Consider the following 27,254-nt stretch of genomic DNA (forward strand, 5'->3'; position numbering starts at 1 on the left):
AGTGAGCTCATCTGGGATCTCAAGATTGGAAGCAGCCTGGGCTGCAGTGACCACGCACTGGTGGAGTTCACAGTCCTAAGGGATACGTATCAGACAAGGAGCCTAATCAGGACCCTGAATTTTAGGAAGGCAAACCTCTGCCTCTTCAAGGAGTTAGTCAATAGGACCTCCTGGGAAATGGTCCTCAGGGACAAGGGGGCAGAACAGAGCTGGCAGATCTTCAAGGATGCTTTCCACAGAGCACAAGAGCTCTCGATCCCCAGGTGTAAGAAATCAAGCAAGAAAGGGAGGAGACCAGCATGGCTGAGCTGGGACCTGCTGGTCAAACTAAAAGGCAAGAAGGAACTGCCCAGGCAGTTCAAGCAGCATCAGGTATCCTGGGAAGAGTACAGGGACGCTGCCTTGTTATGTAGGGATGAGGTCAGGAAGGCCAAGGCGCGTCTGGAGCTGAACTTGGCAAGGGATGCTAAGAATAACAAGAAGGGCTTCTACAGGTATGTCAGCCAGAAAAGGAAGGTTAAAAAAAGCGTACCCTCCCTGATGACCAAGAATGGCAAACTGGTAACAACAGACGAGGAGAAGGCTGAGGTTCTCAACTTTTTTTTGCCTTGGTCTTCCCTGCCAGCCTCTCTCCTCACGCCTCCCGAGTTGAAGGACTGCAAGACAGGGACCTGTGGGACAAAGTCCCTCCCACTGTAAGTGAAGACAAGGTTCGTGACCACCTGAGGAACCTGAACATATACAAGTCCATGGGACCTGATGAGATGCACCCCAGAGTCCTGAGGGAATTGGCTGATGGAGTTGCCAAGCCACTCTCCATGATACTTGAAAAGTCATGGCAGTCAGGTCAAGTCCCTGGTGACTGGAAGAAGGGACACATTGCACCCATTTTTAAAAAGGGGAGAAAGGAGGACCCCAGGAACTACCACCCTGTCAGCCTCACCTCTGTGCCTGGGAAGATCATGGAACAGATCCTCCTAGAAGCTATGCTAAGGCACATGGAGGACAGGCAGGTAATTCGAGACAGCCAGCATGACTTCACCAGGGGCAAGTCCTGCCTGACTTCTACAATGGAGTGACTGCATCAGTGGACAAGGGGAGAGCTATGGATATCATCTATCTGGGCTTCTGAAAGGCCTTTGACACGGTCTTCCCCAACATCCTTCTGTATAACTTGGACAGATACGGATTGGATGGGTGGACTGTTCAGTGGTTAGGGAACTGGCTGGATGGTCGCATCCAGAGGGTGGTGGTCAACGGCTCGATGTCCAGATGGAGAGGGGTGACAAGTGGTGTCCCTCAGGGATCCATACTGGGACCGATGCTGTTCAATATCTTCATTGATGATATAGACAGTGGGATCAAGTGCGCCCTCAGCAAGTTTGCAGATGACACCAAGCTGAGTGGTGCAGTTGACAGGCCAGAGGGACGGGATGTCATCCAGAGGGACCTGGAGGTGGGCCCATCCAAACCTCATGAAGTTCAACAAGGCCAAGTGCAAGGTCCTGCACCTGGGTCAAGGAAAAATCCTCATTATCAATACAAGCTGTGGGATGATGTGATAGAGTGCAGCCCTGCAGAAAAGGACTTGGGGGTACTGGTGGATGAAAAGCTGGACATGAGCCAACAATGTGCACTTCCAGCCCAGAAGGCCAATCACATCCTGGGCTGCATCAAAAGAACTGTGGTCAGCAGATCCAGAGAGGTGATTCTCCCCCTCTACTCTGCTCTCGTGAGACCCCACCTGGAGTACTGTGTCCAGCTCTGGAGCCCTCAGCACAAGAAGGACATGGACCTGTTGGAGGGGGTCCAGAGGAGGGCCACAAAGATGATCAGAGGGCTGGAGCTTCTATGCTATGAGGACAAGCTGAGAGAGTTGGGGTTGTTCAGCCTGGAGAAGAGAAGGCTCCAGGGGGACCTTATAGCGGCCTTCCAGTACCTGAAGGGGGCCTACAAGAAAGCTAGGGAGGGGCTGTTTGCAAGGGCATGTAGCAATAGGACAAAGGCCAATGGTTTTAAACTGGAGCAGGGTAGGTTTAGATGAGACATTAGGAAGAAGTTCTTTTTACCATGAGGGTGGTGAGGCACTGGAAGAGGTTGCCCAGAGAGGTGGTGGAGGCCCCATCCCTGGAGACATTCAAGGCCAGGCTTGATGAGGCTCTGAGCCATCTGATCTAGTTGAAGATGTCCCTGCTTAGTGCAGGGGGGTTGGACTAGATGACCTTTAAAGGTCCCTTCCAACCCAACACATTCTATGATTCTATGGTGTCTGGCACAGCAGCACTCAGTGGTGGTGTGACTTCATTCAGGCCACGATAGTCTACCGTTAATCTCCAGTTTCCATCAGACTTTTGCACTGGCCATATTGGGCTGTTATAGGGTGAGCAAGTCTTGCTGGTCACTCCTTGGGTCTCCAGCCGACGAATCAGGTTCTGGATGGGAATCAGGGAGTCTTGGTTGGTGTGATACTGTCATTGGTGCACTGTGGCCATAGCAGTTAGCACCTGCTGTTCTTTAACCTTCAGCAGTCCCACCACAGAAGGGTCATCTGAAAGGCCAGGTAAGGTAGACAGCTGTGTAATGTCCTCAGTCTTTACACAGCTGCTATACCAAAAGCCCACCGATACCCTTTCGGGTCCCTCTCTTGAGGCAGTCTATGCCAGGGATGCACAGAGCACCTGGGCCAGTCACAATTGGGTGCTTCTCCCATTTATTCCCACTCAGGCTTGCTTTGACCTTCAAGACAGTCAGTTCTTGAGACACACTTGTCACTGCAGAAGTAGTGACAGATTCTGTCCCTTCATGATTCGATGGCAATAGGGTACACTGTGCACCAGTGTCCACCAGGGCTTTATACTTTTGTGGCTCTAATGTGACAGGCTCTAATGTGACTTCCTCAAGATCTACATCTTCATCCCATGGACTGTGGGCATGAGCCACACCGGGTGCACCAGCCACAAGCTCTGAAAAATATAGCATGCAACAAGGCCAGCACCACACAGCATCTCACCTGCCCTGAGAGACTGTTCTAACAGATGGAGCCCAAAGCCATGGACTAAATGAACTCACCAGACACTTTGGAGGGATGGCCCATAAACTAAGGGCATTATATCTGCATGAATATATATGTGTGTGTATATATATATATGACAGGGGAAAGTGGTGGCAATTCATTGGAACCTGTAAGATCTGGGCATGGCATAGATGGTATGGAATAAGGGGTGGATAATGTCCTGGTTCCGGTGGGAATAGGGTTAATTCTCCCCAGGCTCCGGCAGGGACACAGGTATTCCATGCCATGTCAGCCATGCCCACCCTGAGCTGCCAGGGGAGGGGGCAGGAAGTCGCTGCTTGGAGGTGGCGGGGGGCGTCTCGGTCCGGTCGGTGAGCGGCAGTTCCGTAATCGTGTTTGTATATTCCTCTGTCCGTGTTACTGTTGTTGTTTTTCTTGTTCCCTTTGCTGTTCTGTTAATCTGCCTTTGTCTCAACCCCAGAGTTTTGCCTTTTTCTTCTGATTCTTCCCGTATTGGGAAGGCCTGAGCGAGCGGCACGTGGCTCTTTGTTGCCGTCTGAGGCTAAACCACGACAATTAGAAAGAGTGTCAACAGGAGGATACGAATGAGGAAAGCCTTTTTTTTTAATTGCAACTGAGATAATTTTTCAATATTCACATCATAAAATCACAACATAATTACTTATCAAAACCTATTCCGTAATACTTCAGAGATTTCAAGAATGCTTCTGCTGTCATTTTTCCCATCCTCTGAAGACTTACTTGCAGTTACATTCATATTACTACAATGTGGCAGCTTGCAGATGGATATGAAAAACAGAACCAATACAAATTGTAAAAACACTCTTAAGCATGTGCACAATAGACATTGGATCACGGTTATACTGATATTTGTTTGAAATGAGCAAAGCAGTCCTGGGCTAACACTCAGACCCCTGCCAATAAGACTTCTTAACCACATCACATCATCTGTTCTCTCCGTATTATCTAAGAATAGAGATAAAAGTTTGCATTTGAGTACAATTCTGCATTTGGGAAAACAATTCAAGACAAACTGTTTCTATGTTTATCAAATAGGTTGCCATTTGACTGACTTTGGTTTGAACAAGAGAACAAAGGAAGACTTACTATTTGGTTACTTTAACAAAATAAGGTGCTGGCAGATAGGAGAAATTACTGCAATTTAGAACTGTGATTGATGGTCGCCTGCTGTCTTAATACCTTGAAGCAGGAGGTGGCATACTGCAGCAAGTAAAAGTTAAACGATCTGTATGTAGCTTTTTGAATACAGGCAGTATCAAGGGTCATTTTGCAGAGAGCCTTTGCTTGATAGTGTCTTCCCCAACAGTCATTGTTCAACTAACTACTAATCCCAAATTTGAAGTGCATTTTGTGAGCCAAATTGAGTTTGAATATGTGCAATTCTGTTAGGAAAACATGTGTTCTGTAGTCTTGGCAGCAACTAAGTAAAACATTGATTATAGACCTGAAAATTCTTACTGTATCAAAGTATTGAACAATAACTAGTTTAAAAATTCTAATTTAAATTAATAGGAATGGAAAATATATTCTTTAAAATATTCTTATTCTTCATTTGATTAATGTGGATACTTTATATCTTTATTAGCTGAATATCTAAGGATTTTGATCATAATAAAAGATAAAACATCCCTGAAATTCTTATCTGTACCATGAAAATTCTTTTATTATTCGGACATATTTCTCATCTTGTTCATAGACACATTAAAAATACCACATGTAGTTAGTATATCATACTCTGAGATGCTTTTGCCCGAGCCGTGAAATAACATCTTGTTTTCAGAAAAGCAGAAACAACAAAATGCTAATTTTTGGCTGTTATTTAAGTATGTTATAAATGTCCTACTTTCAAAAGCTTTCTAAGTGGAATATAAGTAACTTGATCAAACTGGGTTTTTTATATCTAGGAATTACTTGTTTGTGAAAACAAAGCATTCTTGGCTTCATTATAGAGAAGATGATCTGCATCACAGTGCATTTAACATTATAGAAAAAAAATAGTCTTCCCCCACATGCTTCCACATGCTTGTATTTTTTTATACTTTCTAAGAAATTGACAACAGTTTCTCCTTTTAAAATAGAAAACCTTCATCCCTGGTACCCTACATAAAATTGCTTTCGAGTTTACTTAGTTTACTTATTCTTTTTTAGGCTAAGCCCCTCTTCAGGTCAGCAAAGTAAACAGGCCTCACATCCATTGTAACAGCAGCATAACAGTGATTTGCACCCATCCAAAAAAGCCCTTTAAGCTCTTTTTCATGGCCAGCGTGGTGTAAAGGATCTTACTTTAAATAAGAAGTAGGCCTATGCCATGCATATTTGTTTAACATATGGTATCAATAACCTGGTTCAAGATATTTAAGGGTTATATTTGTTAGAACTGAAATATGATGAACGATTCCATTGATTGTTACCTCATACTTCGAATTTATGACTAAGAATTTGATTTAATATTGTTGCCATATTCCAACACAGGGAAGTTTCATTTTGGCTGTGAGTGAATTATATAATTTTTCTGCAGTAATTATGTGCTGAATAACTGATTATGTCTTTTGTTGTTTCCACTTTTTGCAGTCTAACTGATGTTGCTTTAAATGCTATGGACACAGTTAAACTTTAAAACATGCTGTAGGATCCTAAAAGGGCATCACATACAGAATACTCAAATTTCCAAAACATTTTTAGAAATTATTTACCTTCAGTATGCTGCAACTCTGAGAGATTATGTTTATTCTGAATTTGTGTATTTATTTTCTTCTTTTAACAGAAGGAGTTTAACATTGATTGCAAACTGAAGGAAAGAATAGAAGAAAATGGATATAACACATATGCATCCTTAAATTGGAAGCACAACGGAAGGCAAATGTTCGTGGCCCTGAATGGAAGGGGAGCCACAAAGAGAGGACAGAAAACAAGAAGGAAAAACACTTCAGCTCACTTTCTTCCAATGTTAGTAATGCCATAGATGAAGGAACTATTTTATCAATGCAGTTGAACTAAAGGCTCTTATGTCAAGAATATTTGGTAATGTTCTTGAAGAGTAAATGCAAAGAAATAGTGCAGACATCTGCTTTTTTGTAAAGAGAGCAGGGAAAGTCTTTGAAGGTTTTTTACTCATTGCTGGCACATGAAATACTTTTATTTAGTTTGAGATCATATCTTATAATCAAGATAAAAGCTGGATCAAATGGGATGCCAGTGTGAACAATTTTTTTTAACCTCTGCGACAGACCTTAAGGGACTTGAGACAATCTGTTGAATGACCTTCGTGAGGAAAGGTATTTATAGAATACTAACTCATATCAAAGACCTTAATTGCTCATTCAAGCCTAATGATCCAATGAACAGTTAGACACACTAGCATTTACTGGAAGCACTTGGATCACATGCACAAATAATGACATTTCTGGAGAAGCTTTGTGAAAGAATGGATAGGATTAAGGAATATAAGCAAAGTAGTGTAAAACTGTTCTAACAAAACAAATAGTATGGTTTACTTGTATGTTCTAACTTCATTCCTTTTTATTTCTAAGTTATTTATTTAATAGGATGTTAAATATCTTTTTGATTTGAAATGTTTTCCTTATTTGCTTCTTTGTTATTTCCCCTTTTTCTCAGTACTTCACACAGAGGTTGATAGGTTAAAATGTCAAAACCTCATAAGTACTCTGAGAATAGGTATTAGACAAGGCTTTAAAGGCAGAATTTAATGTGTATAATCCATTTTTTTCCTAAACTGTCTTGCACTTAAGCAAAAAGACCAAACAAGCAGTGCTCGGATTTATGGTATTGAGTGTCTGGTGTCTATGTTGGAGAGGTTTTTTTACTTATCAGCACTCAAGAACAAACTTCAAGAAATACTTTTTTCAAGGGGTCTTTCTGCTATTTTGAAATTGAGAGAAGGGGACACATCCATACTTGGGTGTCAATGCATCTGTGTGTATATTCATCTGACTGATTTCAGTTTGGAACTGAGATCTAATACATTGCAATCAGTGTGATATTCTGCAGCAAGCATTGGGCTGGAACCTTGATGTGGACAGCCACTGAGATTGCAAATATTAAAATTAAACAGCGTGTAATTCCCAAGTGTAAAATTTGGCCTCTAAAAGGTAAATAAGAAGGCAACACAGTTCTGCACTCCTTATTCAGTTAATATGCCCATTCAGCATATTTACCCTTGTTACCAGCTTGTAGAAACACAGGCATATAGTGGGAGCAATACCTAAGGACTGAGGGATAGGAGATCCAAAATCATGCTTGTGCATTTATCAGAGATTATTACTCACATGTATATTATATATGAGAGCTAACCAAAAAGCCGTGCTGGTATCCAGCTTTAGCATGCCTTTCATATCCATCATAGTAACTGAAGACTCAAAATACATAATATCCAGCACATTTTTATGAAGTGTTACCAGTCCCATGGCTTAACTTGAGCAACTGCAGTGTAACAAAGTTAAGCATAATATGAAGTCTGTTCAATTAAAGGTCCATAAGGTTTGTTTTATGCTTTGCTTTACTCTAAAATTAGAGAGCTCTGGATAGCTCACCAATGTAACCGTATTGAAATTCATTTTGTTGGAGCAGATAGATAAATAGAAAACAGTACATCAAACAATTTGTACCACTGTCTTCACATTGTATTTCACTAAATAAATAAATAAGCCTTTGCAGTATCTGTAGTAAAAAACAAAAGTAGTATAATATTATTTTGTTCCAAATACTTTAAGTATGAGATTATATTGATGCTGCAGTTTTATCTTCAATATTTCTTGTCATGAAAAAGGTGTTATTTTTATTGTTTTGAAACTGTATTTTAGTACAAAGGAGAGCCTTGCTTAAGGTGTCTTTTTGAGAATGTTTAACCTCTATAAAGGCAGGTGGTGTTGGAATCTTCCATAATTTATTTAAGTCAATGTCTAAGCAGCACTTCAATCTTAATCTGTTATTTATATATTAGCTGTTTTTTTAAAAAAGCAAAAAATAATAGCTTTCCCATAAAATACAAAATGGTCAGATTGTATTTCCTGACCTTAAATCAACTGTTTCAAAACCAGGAAGTCATTTGAGAGACAGCATTTTAGCTGATGGCTAACATTATATTTCATAGTACTTTATTTCCAGCTTGCTTCTTCACAAATGAGGGAAATAAGAATTTCAGATTTTAAATGTTAGTGGAGATCACAGCAAAACTTAACTGCCATGATAAAAGTGAGTTTGTGTTGTTTAAAATTTGTAACGATAATTAAAACTGTCAAGACATAATGGACTACCTGCAGTGAACATTCAACGTGAGATTGGACAAATGCAGTATTGGATGACCACTTAAAGAACATCTAGGGTACAAATTAAGTTCTCTTTTGACAGCATTACTTAGACGAGTTGATCAGGGGAAAAATCATGCATAAACATTATCATAGTATTCAAAACATCATGCTTCTCAGAGGCCAAAACCAGGAAATATCACTTTTCCAAAGTGAGGCAGAAGCCATTTGTGACATGAATAGCAGTGAAACAACAACAACAACAAAATCCTTGAAAGAATCAATGATTCCTGCATGATTGACATACTGTAGTACCCACTGTGGTGGGAAAAAATGCAGACTATCTATCTAGTTTATAACAGATCCTCAACCATAAGCTCTGTTTTCTGTCACCCTCAGCATAACAGACTCCTGAGCAAAAGGAAAATGGGGGAGGGATTTAAAAAAGAAAAGGGAAACAAAAAATTACTGAGCAACAATGTATGGTATGTTATATTGAAATAAAAATAATAAAATGTGGGGAATAGAGAATAAGAATATTGTCCCTTGTTTGTTTTATTAACCTGAAATGGTACTGCACAATAAAAATAAAAAGGGAAAAGATCTGTTGTACTACAGGATGTGGTTTGGTGCTGTATAGCCCCAAAACAAAACAAAAACAAAAAACAAACAAAACATCACTTTAAAATTTGCAAGTTTCTTTAATTTTTTGTATGCGCAAATCATCTGTCTCCACACAAATAACAACCAAATGCTTTAGATTCTCCCTGTAAGCATTCAGATCCACCTAGCTTATGCAGTGGAAAAACCAATGAATTTAAAGCAAGCACATTTGATGAAAGAATGAAGGGGTTTACGAAAAAGAACACGTATTCACATTTTTAAAGTAAACTTTAGATATGGAAAACTAGTTAAATTTTATATAAGACTTCATTTGAGACATTTCAGGTTATAAAGTTCACTAAAGGTTAGTAAGCTTTAGTAATACGATAATACCAGTTTATGAGCACTAATTGGTAATTCATGCCCCTGCTGAAACGTATTGTCTCTGTTCACACAATCAGCCATAACTGCTTCAAGGAGCGATCTTGAAACTAATGCAGGAAGACAGCTCAGCTCCTCTTTTAAAGTACCTCTTTTGAAGTATCATTATTTACTCTCCTAAGTTAGATTGTGAGGCAGAATTTATCCTCTTAATTTACTATTTCATTAGAGAAAGAAAAGTACAACACATTACATAAACACATTTTCTGCTGCAGATAGTCAATGTATGATTATTGATGGTGTTTTGAGAAAAAGCTCATTGAAACAATTTCAGTGCAACTGCAAATAACAGACAAACACATGCAAAAAAAATTTGTTTCCCATTGCATTATGAACAAGAAATGGGATATGAAAAATTAATTGGTTTTGGACCGATTGGATTATGATTTATAGTTATGCTTACCCACTCAAAATATCTGAATCTCATGTTTAACTATATGCAAGCTTTCTTGGACTAAATTTTGGGACTGCCATTTTCTTATGAAGCATAGTGAATCTCAGATATCTGACTGTTGTCTTTTCACTCACTAATCCCAGAAAAAAAAAGTATATCCTTTGCCTGCCCCAACAATGTAATGAAAATACATTACTGTAAAAGGCAAAATAGAGAAACCATGATTAAACCTCAAGTAACTGATTAGGGAGCACAGTATAAATTTATACCACAGTATAAATGAGGAGAATTTGCACTCCTGAAATTCCTCACCAGGATCATTAATGAAATTGTATACAGTGGCATCACTAATGCAAAATACTAACTTGTGCAATTGAATAAAGGGATACACTGGTGGTGACATCAGCAATACATGTTCTATCAGACCATTGCCCAAATACAAGGCTATGAGAATTGCAATACCTAAAAAAAAAAGCACAGGAAGTAGCCACTGTATAGTTCTGCATGAAATACTTAGGGTACTGATAGTATATAGATAATATACCACAGTGGAAAAAACAGAGTCTATGTTTACATCAAAGCTCAGATTCTACTTATCTTGAGATAATGTAGTAAATGAAGAATCAAGATATTACAGGTTCTTTGTTACTGCTGAAATATAAAGTGTGTGTATCTTTGGTGTAGCCATTCATCCAAGCTCCAGGTGTACTATTTCACCATCCAAGTTATTTTGTGGCTTGGTTTAAATGATGTTATATGATTTATTATTTTTTTTTAATGATGAAACTGTTTTACTAATTGCTCAATGAACTTTTAATCCTTTCATCTGCTAACCACCTTCACAGAAGTTTGGGACAAGGACAAAAAATGGTCTACACCTGAATCTGTACTTTTTGTCTAGCTATAAATAGCTGAAAAACAGATTATATTTAATGTGGTACATGCAGGAACTTGTCTTATTCAGTGAGGCATGTCTGAGTGGATGAAATATGCCAGTCGCAAAACATTCTCCCCAATTCATTTATCCATTATTTTCATGATGCCCAGCTAATTTGCATACTTCCTTGCATAAGAAATATTCTTGAAGTCTCACATTGTCGCCATGTTTCCAAAATGTATGTCACAAAATTGTATGAGCACTTTAGCTTTCTCTTTTATCTCTTTTCTTTTTAAGAAGTTGAAACAGCACCCAGAAAAGGAATTGCCTTATCAGGAGCCTATACACACAATTTAACATACTTTCCAAATTGTACTGGAATAATCCATTCAGGACAATCAAAATGTTTTGAGTGTGGTATTCTAGTATCCATATCAGTATGCTTCCAATAGAATTGACTACTTGAAAAAAGGAAAAACTATTTTATTTTTAATCAATTATAGAAAGACTTGTCCAAGAACAGTAGAATCTTGGAAAAAAACTCAATAAGCACTTTCTAGATGTTAGGGCAAATAGGATGGGACCTTTCAGGCAATATTTCTAACAAATCACAACAAAAAATGAGAGTACTGGGTATAAATAAAAAACACAGTGAAAGTATTCACATGAGGTGTTTTAAATTTTGCACTAAAAATGTGAAAATGTAGTTTATTTTTTCCCCAGCTCAAAACTCACACTCTTCATTTGATCTTTTTGAAAAAAATATAGTTTTCAGTTTACTCTTACACTAGTATGTGAAGCATATTTCTTGTCCAGTTATGGTAATTCCTTCCTTCTTTTACATGTAGTGATGCCCCCAAACAACAAGATTCATAAAAGGTTCACTGAAGGAGTCTGCATGACTGATATCTGCAGTATGCTGTCATTAAGGCCACAAACATAAGACACTCATTTCTGGTTCTGTGTAACACATGACACAGAGATCCAATGATGCTGTAGTGTTTTGATAACCCTTGACTCCACAGAAACTACCCATATACTTAATAGTAAACATGAAAATTAGGTTCAAAAGTTAAATATACATTGAGAGAACAGCTTGGCTTTTATAACAACCACCATGCACAAGATACATTGCAAATGAAAATTTATTTTGCTCCTTCTTTCTCTTTCCATGGTTCATTCAAGAAAAGGGGAACAGAAGGAAAGGATACAATATCATTATTTTTATTTACAGTCTTCAGTACTGTTCTTAACCAGTAGCCAATATATGACCTATGCCGGTCTTTGACTGGATCTTATTTCAGTGATGCAACAGAACAGAGATATCAGCAATCTTGTAAAAGAAGGGTCAGCCTCTCCCTTACGGTCAGCCAATTTGACTTACTGAGTGCTACTGATATAGCATACAGTTTATGGTCACTTAAATATAGAGTAAGCTGAAAGATTCGCACTTTAGAATAGTTATGGCCCTGCTTATCCTATTAAATGAGTACTTTATCCTTTACCTGACAGAGACGGATAAGATTTAATTAATTCATTTATTTAACTGATTGCTTATTAAATGCTCTGAGGTGAATGATATAGAGTGAGAGAAAAGTTTTGTTGATAGCTGTAATTATTACATTTCTACGGTAATTGGTAAGTGCAGTGGGAAGGTGCAGCATCAGGACAGTTAAGGTACTTCAATACAATATCCTGCAGCAAGGTTCAGCCTATATTCATACTGAAAGCTACCATCAAGTTGCAAATTAATGCCTGGGCCTCTGAACTGAGGAAGTCAACTATCCAGAATCAATGGTAGGCCCTTTGATCCCCTGACTGCTCTAATGTCTTAACCATTCTCTACATTAAAGTCACAACAAACTTGACTCTGATTACATGTACAGATGTAGAATGGGAGGCAAATTCTATTCAGAGTCAGAAAGTGATAACAATCAAGTTTAAGTCACCTGTGGCATTAACATGTTTCTTCTCTTTCATTCTTGTAACATTTTCCCTGGACTTCTTGTCTGAGTCCTGACACAAATACAGTTTTTCCTCATCGCACTTCAAATGCAATACAGCATGAGGTTCTAACACCAAGTCCTATGTATATACCAAGTATTTAGGATTAAAATTCACTTGGGATGGGGGGGGGATCAAGTGAAAAATATCAGGTGGAACTCTGCAAGCACAACCATTGCTGAAAACTGCCTGTGACACACAGGACTGGATGTAAGAGCAAACTACTACTCATCACTTATGTAACAGGTATTCTGCTTGGGGTTAAGCCTTACATATATCAGATTTTCCCCATTCTTGCCATATATTTTACCAAAAAGGACTTCAGCGAGCTTCAGACAGTTGTATCAGCTTGTCCACTGAGGACTATTAATACAAGACACCAGATTTTGGCCCAGGAGGTACTTTAGCTTCTCAGTGCTGGACTTTTGAAGCGTACTTTAAGGAAATACTATCAAATTACTCCATTCTTCTCTTCTTTCTTGACACACTTTTATGCTCACTGTTGGAAACAGAACATTTTAGAGGATAGTTTTTAGTCTGGCACAATATGTCTCTTCTCATACTTTATTTAGCATGTCAGCATTTTGGCTTGCAGACTTCCAAAAAAATTCCCACCTAGCCACTGTTCTTATGCAGATCAACACATAAGCAATACTGCAGTAGCTGGACACACCCAGCTCCATTCAGACTGACTACATATATGTAAGTCACTTGTGAAACGTAGCCATGGTACATACAACATACCCTAGAAAGCCAGACCCTCAGCTTCCACTCTACATGTAATATCTGTGTCCAAGAAAATCAAGATACTATGGTGCTATGTTAGAAATACTTAAACATTTCTGCCCAAAATGTTTATATTAAACTAAATCAAACTGCAATGAAAGAGGTATCCAGTAACAAATTCAGCAAAATAATCCTGGATTGATAATCCTAGAGTCTGAGCTCTTCTCAAAAGCCACAATGCTTGTGACCATCATATGACAGCATTCCCATACCACCCTGTAAATCTGGCCTCATCTGACTTTGAGGTAGAACACCTGCTACTGAGTAAGCTGTTCTATTTCCAGAACCATCAGATTAGTTCTTTGAATATGTTGAGACCAGTCAAAACTTTTAGTGTTGATTTTGATACCTGTCCAGTTGGGCTATTCGGTTATGTTGAGGAATGCTCAATGCTTGAGAGGAGCCATGGTAACTATCCTGAAATATATATGTATGTAAAAGGATTCTGCAAGTAGGAAAGGATTCCTATTTTCACCACATAGTTTAAGAACAAAATTATCAAACCGAAGTAAGGGAAACCTAAGTTTAAATATCTGGAAAAACCTAAACACTAAGGGCTCCGAAGTAAATTGATTAGGAAGATTGTACAACTTACTTTCAGAGTTTTATGCATGTAATAGCCATCAGGAATGGTTTAGGTTGTTGATTCTACCACAGACAGGAGAATGGACTAGCTCTCTTCCAAGGTCCTTTATAGCAATATTTTCTATGATTCTATGAATCATCAACTGAATCTATATAAAACACTAGGCAGTCAGCTGCAATCATAACTTTCAATTATTACTAAGAGGCTCAAGCTCAAGCCAGTAATATGTAAAGACCCTATAAAAAAAACCCAAGAAGCATCCAGTCCCATCCATTCCCCCCCAGTTACTTTACATAAGCGCATTGCAGTGCTGAACAGGAAGGAAACATAAGTAGCTAAAATCTTTCTAACTAAAAGAAATTAGACTGACTAAAAGCAGCCCAAGTGTAAGTTTTTTCCAGCAGAGCACAAACTTGTCCAGGAAATGTCAACAAGATGATATTTGTCGCCTTTTTGCTAAACATTAGAGAGAGATGCAACCTGGGTCTGACTCACGCTTCCATTGCACACTGATTGCAGGAAATGAGACTGACCCAGACAGTTAAGATATGCAAAGGTCAGTATCTACCTCCTTTTGACATTTAGTAGCTTGCTGTTAAAGCAACAGATAATTTTCATAGATAATTGCTATATTATTCAGTGGTCCTTGAAAGAATAATGCCACAGTGAATAAATCTCTCCAGTAACCCACTCCTCCTCAAAATGTGTTATGTACCAATATCAGTTGACTTGTGGATACTGTCCAAGAACCTTTACTTATTTCAGCTATCACTAACAGCATTATAAATTAATCAGCAAATAAATTTGTTCTATTTAATACAAGTCTTTGATCTGTTGGCACCTTAATAATTTATAATGCTCATTTCATGTTTATTTTCTTTTGTTCATTTTTAAAATAACTGTGGCAGTTGATCAAATGACAGACTGACCCTGCATTATATGGAGCCATCTATTTATACTAGGGACAGCTCAGCCACTCACAGTTTCTTCTTCTCACACTCTGTGTTGCCATTTTATGCAAGCACTGAAAAGAAGGACTGTTCTACAGAGGAGGGAAAATATACAATGTTCATTACTATTCTGTTATTGCTTAGAATCTGCAAGTGTGACAAGGATTCAGCATAATTAAAATAAATGGAGAAGAGGGTAAAATTATTCTTCCAGTTAATTGTAGCTCTAACAAGATATGGATATATCATAAAATATATAGTATGTTATATATCCCAAACTCCATTTTCTTAAATTAATTCCACAGTAATGTATATAACATGTAAAAATATTTATACACTGTAGTCTTAAATACCACACACATGCACACAGACTTATACCACTGTCAGTTTCCTACCAAACTCACTATGTTGTTTTCATTTTTTTCACCCCATAGAAACACTGAAGTTATCCCTTGCTCTTACTTTCTATAACTTAGGTAGGAAGTTAGCTTAATCAGCATCCTTCAAAGATAATGTCCATCTCTAAAGTTCACAGCTCTTACAAATCTATGTACTTCCAAGTCATTAAGGCAGGTGTTCCGATTTCTCTATACATTTGGCAGCTATCAGTTTACTTTTCATAGCAAAAGTACAATTGCTAGCTACAGCTACTGCTGTTATCAAAACTCCATTGTTTTAGGTACCAAACAATAAAAGGTAAGAGAGAAATGTTGCTACTCCAGTATGATTACACCTCTCTTGTCTGAAATGGTGGAATATGACAGAGAACAATAAATAGATGAGAGTTTTATCATGAAAGTATCATTATGCATACCTGTAATCCATTTCAGGGAGGATGGGGTTGTTGTCCTTACTGAAAAGGTGTGTAGGAATGTATCTGAGAGAAAATGGCCACGTGAGCCAGCCTCCCTACTGTGAGAGATTAGATTAAGAGCAAAACAGGTGGTAGAAGATGGAATTAGTACATGGGAAAAATGAGAGCTGAGAAGGTAGAAAACATGTTGTGCTAATGACTAAGCAATTTACGATGCGAATTCTTGTAACCAATCTGATGTGTGAATGAACTGCATGGACAGCACGTGGACAGTGTAACTAGCTAATCAGAAATAAGCGAGTTGCGTGTACAGCTACAACGCAGGGTATAAAAGATGATGATCTGTGCTTAATAAGAGGCTTCTGTTGATTCACATTGGATCGTCTGGAGTCCAGTTATTTCTCCTCAAAGGTGTACTTCAAGGAACGATTTATAAGAAAATAAAGTAAAAAATATACAGATTTTCATGTGGAGGATTTTTTTCCTAAGTCCAATGGAAGGAACATGAAAAAAACTTGCAGACAATACTGAAGGAGGAAGCAACAACCACAGCTAGAATCATGAGACCGCTAAATCATATAAGGCATATCAGACAAAGCTTCAACAGAGCCCTCTTCTTTAAGGGTGGTCAAAGACAGAAAGAAAATAAAAGGATGCTAAGCCTTGTGATGGAAGAATGATTTCAGTAGCTGTGTCCTTAATACTAATAATGAGGGGGCTCAGCACAGTCGGCATCCGAGCCAAACAGCAATAGGACATAAAGTATGTGATCTCAGAACAAGGCACATCTTTCTCAATAAGAAGGAAGGAATTAGAAATAATTTTATATTTACATGTCATTATTTTAACTTAGAAAACAAAGTTACTGAGAAAAACATAGTAATAATGCAAATACAGTTGTGTTTTGGAAGAAAATACTACATATATTTTAGAGGAGCATAAAATGAACCTTGCCAATGTATTGTAATAACCAACATAAATGCTCAGTGTTGTTCACAAGTGTCATGTTCGGCTGTGCTGACTAAGAGCTGCAGGAATGAGAGGGTGGATGGATCTAGAGCCACACATGAAACTTTTATTGAAAATGTTTTACCTCTAGTTACTTCTTCTTTAAACAAATAGCTAGCTCAGAACTATATTACATGAGAATAAAAGGGATGATAACAGTGTTGTAGAGCAAAATTAGAGCCTTAATCTTTACTTAGAAGGTATGCCCTAAGTCCATCAACATGATATAAGGAGTTTTCTGCATAGGGGATCACTGCAAGAAGCTCCTAGGCAAGTATACGCATCATATCACAGAAGCAACAGAATTTAAATGTGGCTAAACCAGGAAGTACAGAAGTGGAAATATGGAGCATTGGGAAGAATGAGTTAAATTAACTTTGCAGAACATCACAGAAAAGGTTCAATTTAAGTTTTGGGAAGTGCCTGAGCCTGAGGGAGAAATTCAAACTTCCTTCAAATCCAGTCCTAGAAGCAAGCTGCTATTTGGTTCTAATTATTAAATTAAATGTCATTTTTGCTTGTTTCAGTCCATGTTGTAAACACTTTACTGGTAACATTATTGTGTTTTATGTAAACATGGAGAATTTTCTTAACTTAAGCCAGATCACATTTAAAACAGCACCATGTAACAAGGATGGCCCTAATTAAACAGAGGACAGCTGTCAGTACTATTGCAATACATAGAAATCTTGTGCTTTCCTGTCTTTTTTTTTTATTGAGCATGAAATTCACAACAGATTTCTTGCCACCTAGGAAGAACTGAACAAGATACATTCTCTTATTCTTCCCTGCAAATGCATATAGCCAGTACTGTATGGAGCCACAGCATTGACTGTGGGACAGTGCAGTGGTCTGTGTCTCCCCAGGCACATGATATGGAGCTCTTGCCAACCCAGGCACTTCTACATCGGAACATCGAGACAGTTGAGCATGCATGGTAAACCAGATCTCTATAATTGAACATGCTTTAAAAAATCCATTAGGGAAGAAGTTTTTCACTTTGGCAGCTGTTCTCAGCTAACACAACATCATACTTCACTCTTTGGAAGAATGGCAACATAAAACAAGAACGGAATTAGTTTATACAGTGGGAAAAGGGCAAATAGAGCTTATGCAGTCAGTGTTTTATGTGACATGTTCAGGTAAGGACTCCACTCTGCTCTAAATGTTGCTTCCTACAAAGATCAATATAAGCAAGAGGAGAGAAAAGATCAGAAAAAATGAATGAGGTCAAGACGCAAGAGGAAAAAAGATGAAGTAGAAAATGCAGGAAGCTGGCTGCACAGTGGGCTGGCAGACCTGGGTTGGTGCAATTATCTGTACATTAACATACTGTCTACAGTGACCAAGAGAACTCCATCAGTACAAGAAATGATCTAATCATTCACTGCAAACACTTGACACTGTTTAATGAGCCACTGCTTCCACGTTCCCATAACTGTTGTGCCTTCGATCATGAGTAATTATTTGACCAATAGTTTTACACACATATTCAGATATATAATTTTTCAGTAGTCACTCTTGCAAACAAGGCAATTATCTTGTTCATCTTTCTCTCATGTACCCAAAGAGCATGAAACTAGAATCATAGAATTGTCTAGGTTGGAAGAGACCTTTCAGATCATCGAGTCCAACCATCAACCTAACACTGACAAAAACCATCACTAAACCATGTCCCTAAGCACCAGGTCTACCCGTCTTCTCCCTTAGAAGGAAATATCACTTCATCTTCACAAATTTCTTAGTCATAGTTATATTTAGCTCAATCAGTTTGTAACTGACTGCAGCCTAATTTGTGTTTCACTAAAGCGTATCCTCTTAAAAATGATCTTGTCTTGACGGGAGTACCTGAAGAGAGAATGAGTCCAATTTTGTCCCAATTACATACTTTATTTAAAATTTGTGTTTGTCTGGCTTAAATGTGAATCTTTGTTTCAATTCTACCTTTTTTCCACTGGAGCTAAAAGGCCGTAATAGCCAGTGTTTTACCCTCTGTGAAGGACTAGAATCAAGTCACTCAACATTTCTGAATAGACAGAATTCTTCCAGTTACTGAGTGTAAGGCACATCACTCTTCCACTGATGATATTTAAGGCACTTTTTTGCATGGCAGCATCTATAGTGTCTACAGTATACTACTATGCAGAAACAAAACAAAACTTTCTAGTTTTATCACCCCTACTTATAAGTCTGAGGATGAGACTAGTCCATCTTTTGCCACAGAATGCTTTTTTATGAACTTAGTTTGTACAGCTATGTAGGAAGTGTATGTTTATTTCCAGGTCATTAATTAAAATTCTGAATAACATCAGGCCTAATATGCTCACTTCTGGAACTCCTGTGTAAACCCTCTATTCGGTTTCTCTGATTGCTACTTTTTGCCAATTGGTACATCATTTAACATGCATTTTACTGCTATTTCATAATGTTGATTTTTGTAACTGCAATATGATATGATGCTAAATGGAAAGTTTATAAAAAGTAGTATATCTATACAATTACTTTTCTCTATCAATCTTATCTTATTAAAGAAAATCTAATTTACTTCATAAGATCTAAATTTCTTTTGAGGCCTATTAGCTATTACTGTGCTTTCATTCTCTGGTTCACAAATCCTGCAGCACGAATTATATAATGCTGACTGGCTTATATACCCCTAAGTTATCCCACATGCCTTCCTGATAATTACAGTTTTGTATCCTACATATAAGGACTCTGATTTAATTCAATAATTTTGAATGTACTCTGTGTAGATAGTTCACAAAGAATCCAAAGGATTAAGAAAAACAAACTTATCAATATGCCTAATTTGCTGTTCACGTCTCCATTTCCATTGGATCTGCAAATTGGCTGAAAATTATTCATCTAATCATTAAGACAATGGCTTGCTGTAGGAACATAACAAATAAGAAAATCCATGTTGGTTTTGTTGTTTATGAATCATTAATGAGTCACAAAATTTGGCAGCTTATCCAGTAAAACCACTGTACAGGCTGTACAGAATCACAGAATGGTAGGGGTTGGAAGGGACCTCTGGAGATCATCTAGTCCAACCCCCCTGCCAGAGCAGGGTCACAGGAACGCATCCAGGTGGGTTTTAAATGTCTCCAGAGTTGGAGACTCCACCACCTCTCTGGGCAGCCTGTGCCAGTGCTCTGCCACCCTCAAAGGAAAGAAGGTCCTCCTCATGTTTAGGTGGAACTTCCTATGCTCAAGTTTGTGCCCATTACCTCTTGTCCTGTCACTGGGCACCACTGAAAAGAGCCTGGCCCCATCCTCCTGACACCCACCCTTTAAGTATTTATAAGCATTGGTAAGGTCCCCCCTCAGTCGTCTTTTTTCCAGATTAAAAAGACCCAAGTCCCTCAGCCTTTCTTCATGAGAGAGGTGTTCCAGTCCCCTAATCATCTTGGTAGCCCTTTGCTGTACCCTCTCCAGCAGTTGTCCTTCTTGAACCGGGGAGCCCAGAACTGGACACAGTACTCCAGATGCGGCCTCACCAGGGCAGAGTAGAGGGGGAGGATGACCTCCCTCGACCTGCTGGCCACACTCTTCTTGATGCACCCCAGGATGCCATTGGCCTTCTTGGCCACAAGGGCACATTGCTGGCTCATGGTCATCCTGTTGTCCACCAGGACTCCCAGGAAGGGAGACTGGGCATGGGGTCACATGGTATCGAATACCTGTGCCCCGGGACAGATCCTTGGGGAAATTAACCCTATCCCTGCCAGAATCAGGACAACAACCAAGTAATGAATTACTGAATCTCTTAAAATTTACAGTTAATTATCTGTTTGCCTAGTACTTATTACTTTTATCAGTGAGCTGGAGATATAAAACTGATCCTGAAATTTTCTATCGCAGGCCTTTTGTCTAAGGTATTATCCGTTATCTAGACTATCCCTGACAGAGGTTCATTCAACAGTTTTAACATACCTACTTATGCAAATTCTGCTGCTTCCTCAAGTTGCCTGCTTGGGTATTGAACTGGCCTTTTGATGTGAAAGTTTTTCCTAATATCTAATATAAATTGGCCTTGCTACAAATTAATCTAACTAATTCATGTTCTGTCTTCTGCAGGGATGAAAACACTTGATCACCATCTTCTTTGTAACAACCTTTTATGCATTTGAAGCCTGTTATCATATCCCTTCTTCATTCTTCTCTTTTCCAGGCAAAACAAGCTACATTCTTTCATAGTTGCTTTGGAGGTCATGTTTTCCAAACTGCTTATCATCCATATTATTTATGAGAAGTTATCTCCAATTTCTGTGTCTTTCAGAAAACGTGTCCCCTCCCCCAGAAGTGCTCACCAATACCAGGTATCATGAAATAAACACATCCTCATTCTAAGAAGTGATATGCTTTTAATAACTTTTTGGAATGACATTTGCCTCTTTTATAAATGAACATTCACTTACATCTGTGTCCCCATCTTGTTTCCTGCATTTGTCAAGCCAGTCCTTGCCCACTCCCTATATGCATTCATGTAGTCAGTGAATGATAGGTAAGATGGGTTTCAAACAGCTATGACCTCACTTTACATTAGTTTCACTGAGACCATATGTCCCTAGTTTGCTCAAGCATGGAACAGAGGACTGCATAGAAAGCATCCAACCACTGCAAATAAATATTAACCCAGACTCTGATAATTCCTATCCAGAGCAAAAATTCATATAAACTAAGAATCTCCTCTCTCTGCCCTCCAACCTTACTCTCTACAGACTCCTATCTATCCACTCCTATTCCTGCTCTAACAATTTAGTTAACAGGTTTGCTTCTTGAGATTCAGAAAATAAGAATCAAGCTAAATTGGCTGGGTTTTCATATAAACCCCTATAGGCAAGTGTTTAGTTAGTTTACTCTAACATGTAACATGTTTACTTTATTCTAACTTTCACCAAGCCTGAGTGTTTAACAGACAACTAACTGCATCTAATAACCTAAAGCAACCCTACAGATCCCAGGTATCATGTTTTAAATATCTGGAAATAACTAGTTAGCCTGTCTGTAGTAACAAGCCATTTTCTGAACGTTACTGCCAATATTATATAATACAGAAAAACCAGGAACATCTGCCATAGTTACGAGCAGCTAATTACCTGAGGTCAGTACTAGAAAGCCCTTTAGGTTTTTGCCTCTCTGCCTTAGGACAGGAGTGCTCAGGATGCAGTACATCTGTGAAATGCACCCTGTACAGCTCGTGAGTGCACCCATGGTTGTTCTTATGTTTAGTAAGAAGACACAAATCACAGGACTCAAAGCTCCAGCAATAATTCCATATTGATCTCATCAAAGAAACAGAAATTTCAAGATGGAATAAAATAACACACAAGCAAAGATACAGCCATACATGGTCAGACCAAAAAAGTCCTTCTTTTTGGAAACACAGGTACATCATACCACACATGTACTGTGCATCAATTAAATCTCATTATTCATAGTTTTGTCATAAAGGCAAAACTTTCCCTCTACAGTATCCATGTTGTTCTCCTCCACTCTTATTATATTTTCCTTGTATCTACTAGTCCTACTTGCCAGTATAATTGTAGGTTCTTCTGGAAGCTTTTTATAGAAAATTAGTGTCACATTTCAGGATATTGATCTTGAACTCAACAGAGAAGAGAAATGAAAAGAGTTTTCATCACTGCATGCCATCCAAAAGTTTTGTTTGAGAACATCTTTTTCTGCTAAATTTTTTAATCAAAATGCAAATTACCTCTCATTAGATTTAGTAAACAAGAAGCCAAATGTCATAAGTGAAAACCAAAATTGTTCAGACAACATTCCTCAGTAAAATTATGCTGGCTTAAAAAGACATTACAGCAGCTTACTTTGAGCAACTCTAGCACTGCTATGCTTTGAAGAAGGAGTTTGAAGGTTGGCAAGAAGTTTGAATTTCATTCTGTCGTTCTCCCTATGAAGATATGTCCAACTCAGGCCAATTTATAGCTGCTACTTATGCCTACATCAAGCTGCTTTTTAATGCAAAGAATGTCCTGGAATCAAGGAGCAGAACCTAGGACTCTTTCTGTCCCTGAACACATCCTCATCCTTGAAATGGATACCTGTTTCCACTTGCTTCCTTCCTCTCTAGCCACACTAATTTGGTCCCTTGGCTCTACAGTAGCAATCCTCATGGTGAGAGGTGGGACAATTGCCACTTCCTACATACCTTCTAAACTGATGATTAGGGCACTTTCTTAGGAGCCAGAGGATGGTAAATGCCCTCAGATTATTATATGAAAGGTGGGGCTATTTTCTTCCCTGGCTGGGTTTTAAAAGAAAAAGTAGATGCAAAGTCAATGGCATTTGAGGTATAAAGCACTTAGCCAAACTCTGACTCTACCTATAAGGGACTGGTTCTGACCTGTGAACCCTACTCTCACACACACGTTGAAAGCAAAGGATATGTATGTATGGCCAGGAGACCAATGGGATCTGGGACATCTCTTCCATGAATCAGCTTGGGCTCCACCAGACTGATGTGCAGGCCATCAAGAATCCCTCTGCATCCAAAATTCTTCCCCTTAATTTTTAGGGAACTCATATCCTTCATTTAGGTTTTGAACACTACTTGCAAGGCCAAGTGCCAAGAATTCACCTTGTTTACCTGTTCTCCAGAACTGGTAACTATGTAAGTCACCAAGTAAGTCTTATAAGTAATGTATTATTCAGCTTTCTTTTCTTTAAGCTCAGACCCCATACACTTCTACACCTGCACCCCTGCAGCGTCAATCCCCCATATGCAGATTCAGAGTATCATTATCTGTTTGCATTATTCACAGAAACAAATAAAAGAAATGTTATTTCTGACAATATTTTTTTTTTCATTTTCTGTTGTTTAGTGATCAACTATTCTTTTTTACTCCAAAAAGATACTTGGAAGATTCAGTTAGCCTATTGAATAAAAGCAGCAAGTCATCAGCTGCAAGCTCTTTAACTTTTTATAAAATTTATAGATAAAATAAGGTAGCATCCAATTTTGCAAGATGTGTTTTAGAAAACATTGTAAATATATCTGCTAACAATTCCACTGCATATCATTTGGGATGTTTTCTCTGCCACTGTTCCAGTAAAGCAAAAGGTTAAGATACTCATGATACAGGGGAACAGGAGGGACTGGAAGATAGATCTTTAAAACACATTGAACTGTGTTTGGGTGATAAAGGAGCAGTATGAAGATTAGCTTATCTTTGAGACTAGAAATGCACAGAGGCTCTGATATTATGGTGCATACTAAAAGCAGGTTTCTGAATATAAATGATGTCTTACTGAAACCTGCTTGATGCTGAAACGAAGATGCCGAGGCTAGTGTCCTGATGTGATTTAAATGCGTGTCTTCAATTACAAAATGACTAGTTAGTTTTGCAATTATTTAATGCTGAACTTAGGGCCTCAAACAAGTGTGTTTTTCAACTGGTTTTCAGCCTGTTCTTAGAGTCATATGAATACTGAAGTACTAAGGAACCTCAAGTGAAGAAAGCAGGTTAAATAATAAGAAACTTCTATTTTATTTGGCTCTGATGGAATTAAATTCTCTTTCCAGCCTAAGCTGGGGAGAACAGGAGAAAACCCATATTAAATGTATTATTACAGCCTTATGCTCCACTTCTGAAGGGCAACTATTGAGTGCTGGATCCTCATGTCACCTCAAACCAAAAGCTGTCTGTCTTTGAAATGTTTACTGTAGAAGACAGGAAATCTGTTTGCAATCTTAACCACAGACAAAACTTTTCAAAAGATGTCTCTAGTGTCTAAGCATAAAGACAATCTTGTGGGTAAGGCACTGGACTGGAATTATGACCTCAAATCTCAGCTGCCAGAGTGGCTATATATGACCTTGATAAGCCATGCAGAGCCAGATATAAATAAAAATGCCTAAAATAAAGATTCAAAAGTATGTCTGTGGCAGATGATAGGTGCCTACATCCAAATTTGTAATCTGGCAACCTTCATTTGGCTGCTGCTTCAATTCCATAGGCACTTTTCTCTTTTTGGTCAAGATTCCCTAAACTGTATATGTTGTACCTCTTATTGTGATCCACCATCTCAGTTTCAAGCTCCCTCCTAAGCATGTTTTTCTTCTGGGTAGGGCACTCATGGGAGCTGAGGATTTGGGCAGCTGATCTTACATCAGCAAAACAAAATCAACAAAAAATATGTCTGCTGTCTTCCACAACACAGTGACTGTCAGAGCTAATGTTTTCCATATCTATCCCTCAGAAGAGTGTTCTCAGAGCTTTGGTAAGTATGACCTTTTCAGGGATTCATCTACCCTTGTGGGACAAACCCCCTCTTGCTGTCCATCATGTTGCAGTTGTAATTACTAAGAAAACAACTAAATACTTTTAATTTAACTGGCAAAAGTTCAGTTTCCTTAAGAAAGAAGAGCAACAACTGGTTGCAAATTTTTGCTTCTGATACTTCATAGTAGTTAGCTGCCCCTGGCTAGTATAAAAATTCTACAACACCCTTAGACCCACCTATGGCCCATTAGGTGATTAACTTACTGCTTAGACTAAACTACAGATCAGATCATCTGCCAAGGAAGTAGAAAATCTATATTCAGGTCTGTTATGTTTTATTGTCCTGCACATCAAACAAATTGACATTTCTTATAGAATCAAATGCTGAATTGTGAAGATTTTTCTTGAAACTGCAGACTTGGGCACAGCTCTGTTTAAGTGCAAGTCTTTCCTATTAACTTGTTCTTCCCGTATTGCAGCCTTTTCCTCCTGCCACAGATAGGCTCGTGTGTGACAGGGATGTTTTCAGGGCTCCCAAGACTAAAAATCCCAGGGGGTTACCACTATACAGGTTAACACTAAGCTCTGCAGAAAATTCTCTCAGCCTGAAATGTGTGTCCCAAGAAGTCAGCTGTCTCCCCCTTGACTGCAAAAGAAGTATAGATATCCAGCTTGGACTAGATGCTAACTTTCATAAGGCTAAATGTAGACCATCTTAAGATTTTAAGCCTGTCGTGGTTTTGGACGAATTGGCCAATAACCAGTGACAGATGCTCTCCCCCCACCTCTTGCTCCAGGAGAGGAGGAGGAGAGATAAAGAGATTTACAAGTATAGAAGGAACTATACTACTTTAATGAAATACTAATAATAAAATAAGAAGGAAATAATAAAATAGATACAATATGTACAAAACCGTATTAAGCTCCCAGGATGATGTCACCATCAGGCACCGGGGAAGTCCCAGACTGGACTCAGTGATGGGTGGGAACTGGATTCCAGAGCTGGAGTCAGGAACGCATGGATCAGGATCAAAGGCAAATGACCAGACAGGGTCCTCCTCAGACATTGATCACTGAAGAAAGAGAGCCAGTGAAGAAAAAACATTGGAGAAAAACCAACCTGACCCCTTTGATCCCTCAGCTTTTGTACTGAGCATGGGGCAGATGGGATGGAATACCCCTGTTGGTCAATTTTGGGTCACCTGTCCTGTCCGCTCCTCCCTGCAGGTGGGACCCCTCTACGCTTTTCCCTTTCCGACCCTCCAACAGGGGAAATAACGAAATTAGCTGACCTTGGTTGTTATAGCAATAAGTATAAGCAAGAGCCTCTCTGCGTACCATTCCTTGTCACTAACTGTAAACATTGGTCTTATCACTCTGAGAATGAACCGTTTTCTGCACAACATGCTGTTAATTAAGGCACAGCTAAGAAGTAAAATTACTGAACAGAAAGTTAGTTCTGTTTTACCTCAAACCAGGACAGCATACCAGTCCAGCATTTATTACAGACACAGGACAATACAAATTCAGCAGCAGGAGACAATATGTTTTATATGTGCAGTTAACTTTACACAGTTCTGGAAAATATTGGCAAGTGGCACTTAATTATGGTACCCCTGCATTCTTAAAATGTATCACAAAGAACACAAAGGCACAAAGCACTTATTTACTGTAGTTACTTTTAGGGACTACTTTTCAGAGGTACAGGCTTTGCATCTTAGAATACAATTTCAAGATGTTCTAATTTTGCTAATACAATTATTCTTCCTTGTTTGCATTCTTTGTTTACTTTAAAATAATTTCCAATTAATAATTTTATGGAAATTTGTTTCATTTGTGACATCTGAGAAATAACTCCAGTTAGATGTAGTTCCAATTTTTTACCATGTTGCCTCTGGGTCTGTAAGTTTCAAACACCACTAAAGTTAGAGGATTTTCTGCTGCACTGCACAATACCTAGATCTGGAAATAGGATCAGTGATGGAAAGAACCCTATAAAAGGAAAGGTGGGGTACAGAGATAGCAACAGTAAAACATTTAATTTTGTTGCCCATCCTAACATGAAACTGCTGGAAATGCTGGGCTGAAAGTTCTTCAGAAAAAGAAATGAAGACATGATCTGATGGTCAAACCTTCTTATTTTCTACTTAGCAGTGCGCTCAAAGTCCACTGCTTTATCCCCACCAAACTAATATTGACCAAACTTGTATGCAGAAACCATAT

The 27,254-nt window shown here is 38.6% G+C and overlaps 1 protein-coding gene across 1 annotated transcript in view; it reads left to right on the forward strand.

Moving 5' to 3' along the window:
* Nucleotides 1–6,089, forward strand: part of FGF10 (fibroblast growth factor 10) — a 78,688-nt gene extending 72,599 nt beyond the window's left edge. Inside the window, exon 3 of the mRNA XM_074568357.1 lies at nt 5,820–6,089. Within this exon, the coding sequence (XP_074424458.1) occupies nt 5,820–6,017 (198 nt within the window). The 3' untranslated portion in view covers nt 6,018–6,089. The remainder of the gene's footprint in view (nt 1–5,819) is intronic.
* The last annotated feature ends 21,165 nt before the right edge of the window (nt 6,090–27,254 follow it).

Source organism: Larus michahellis, chromosome W (assembly GCF_964199755.1).
Source record: "Larus michahellis chromosome W, bLarMic1.1, whole genome shotgun sequence".
Lineage (NCBI taxonomy): Eukaryota > Metazoa > Chordata > Aves > Charadriiformes > Laridae > Larus > Larus michahellis.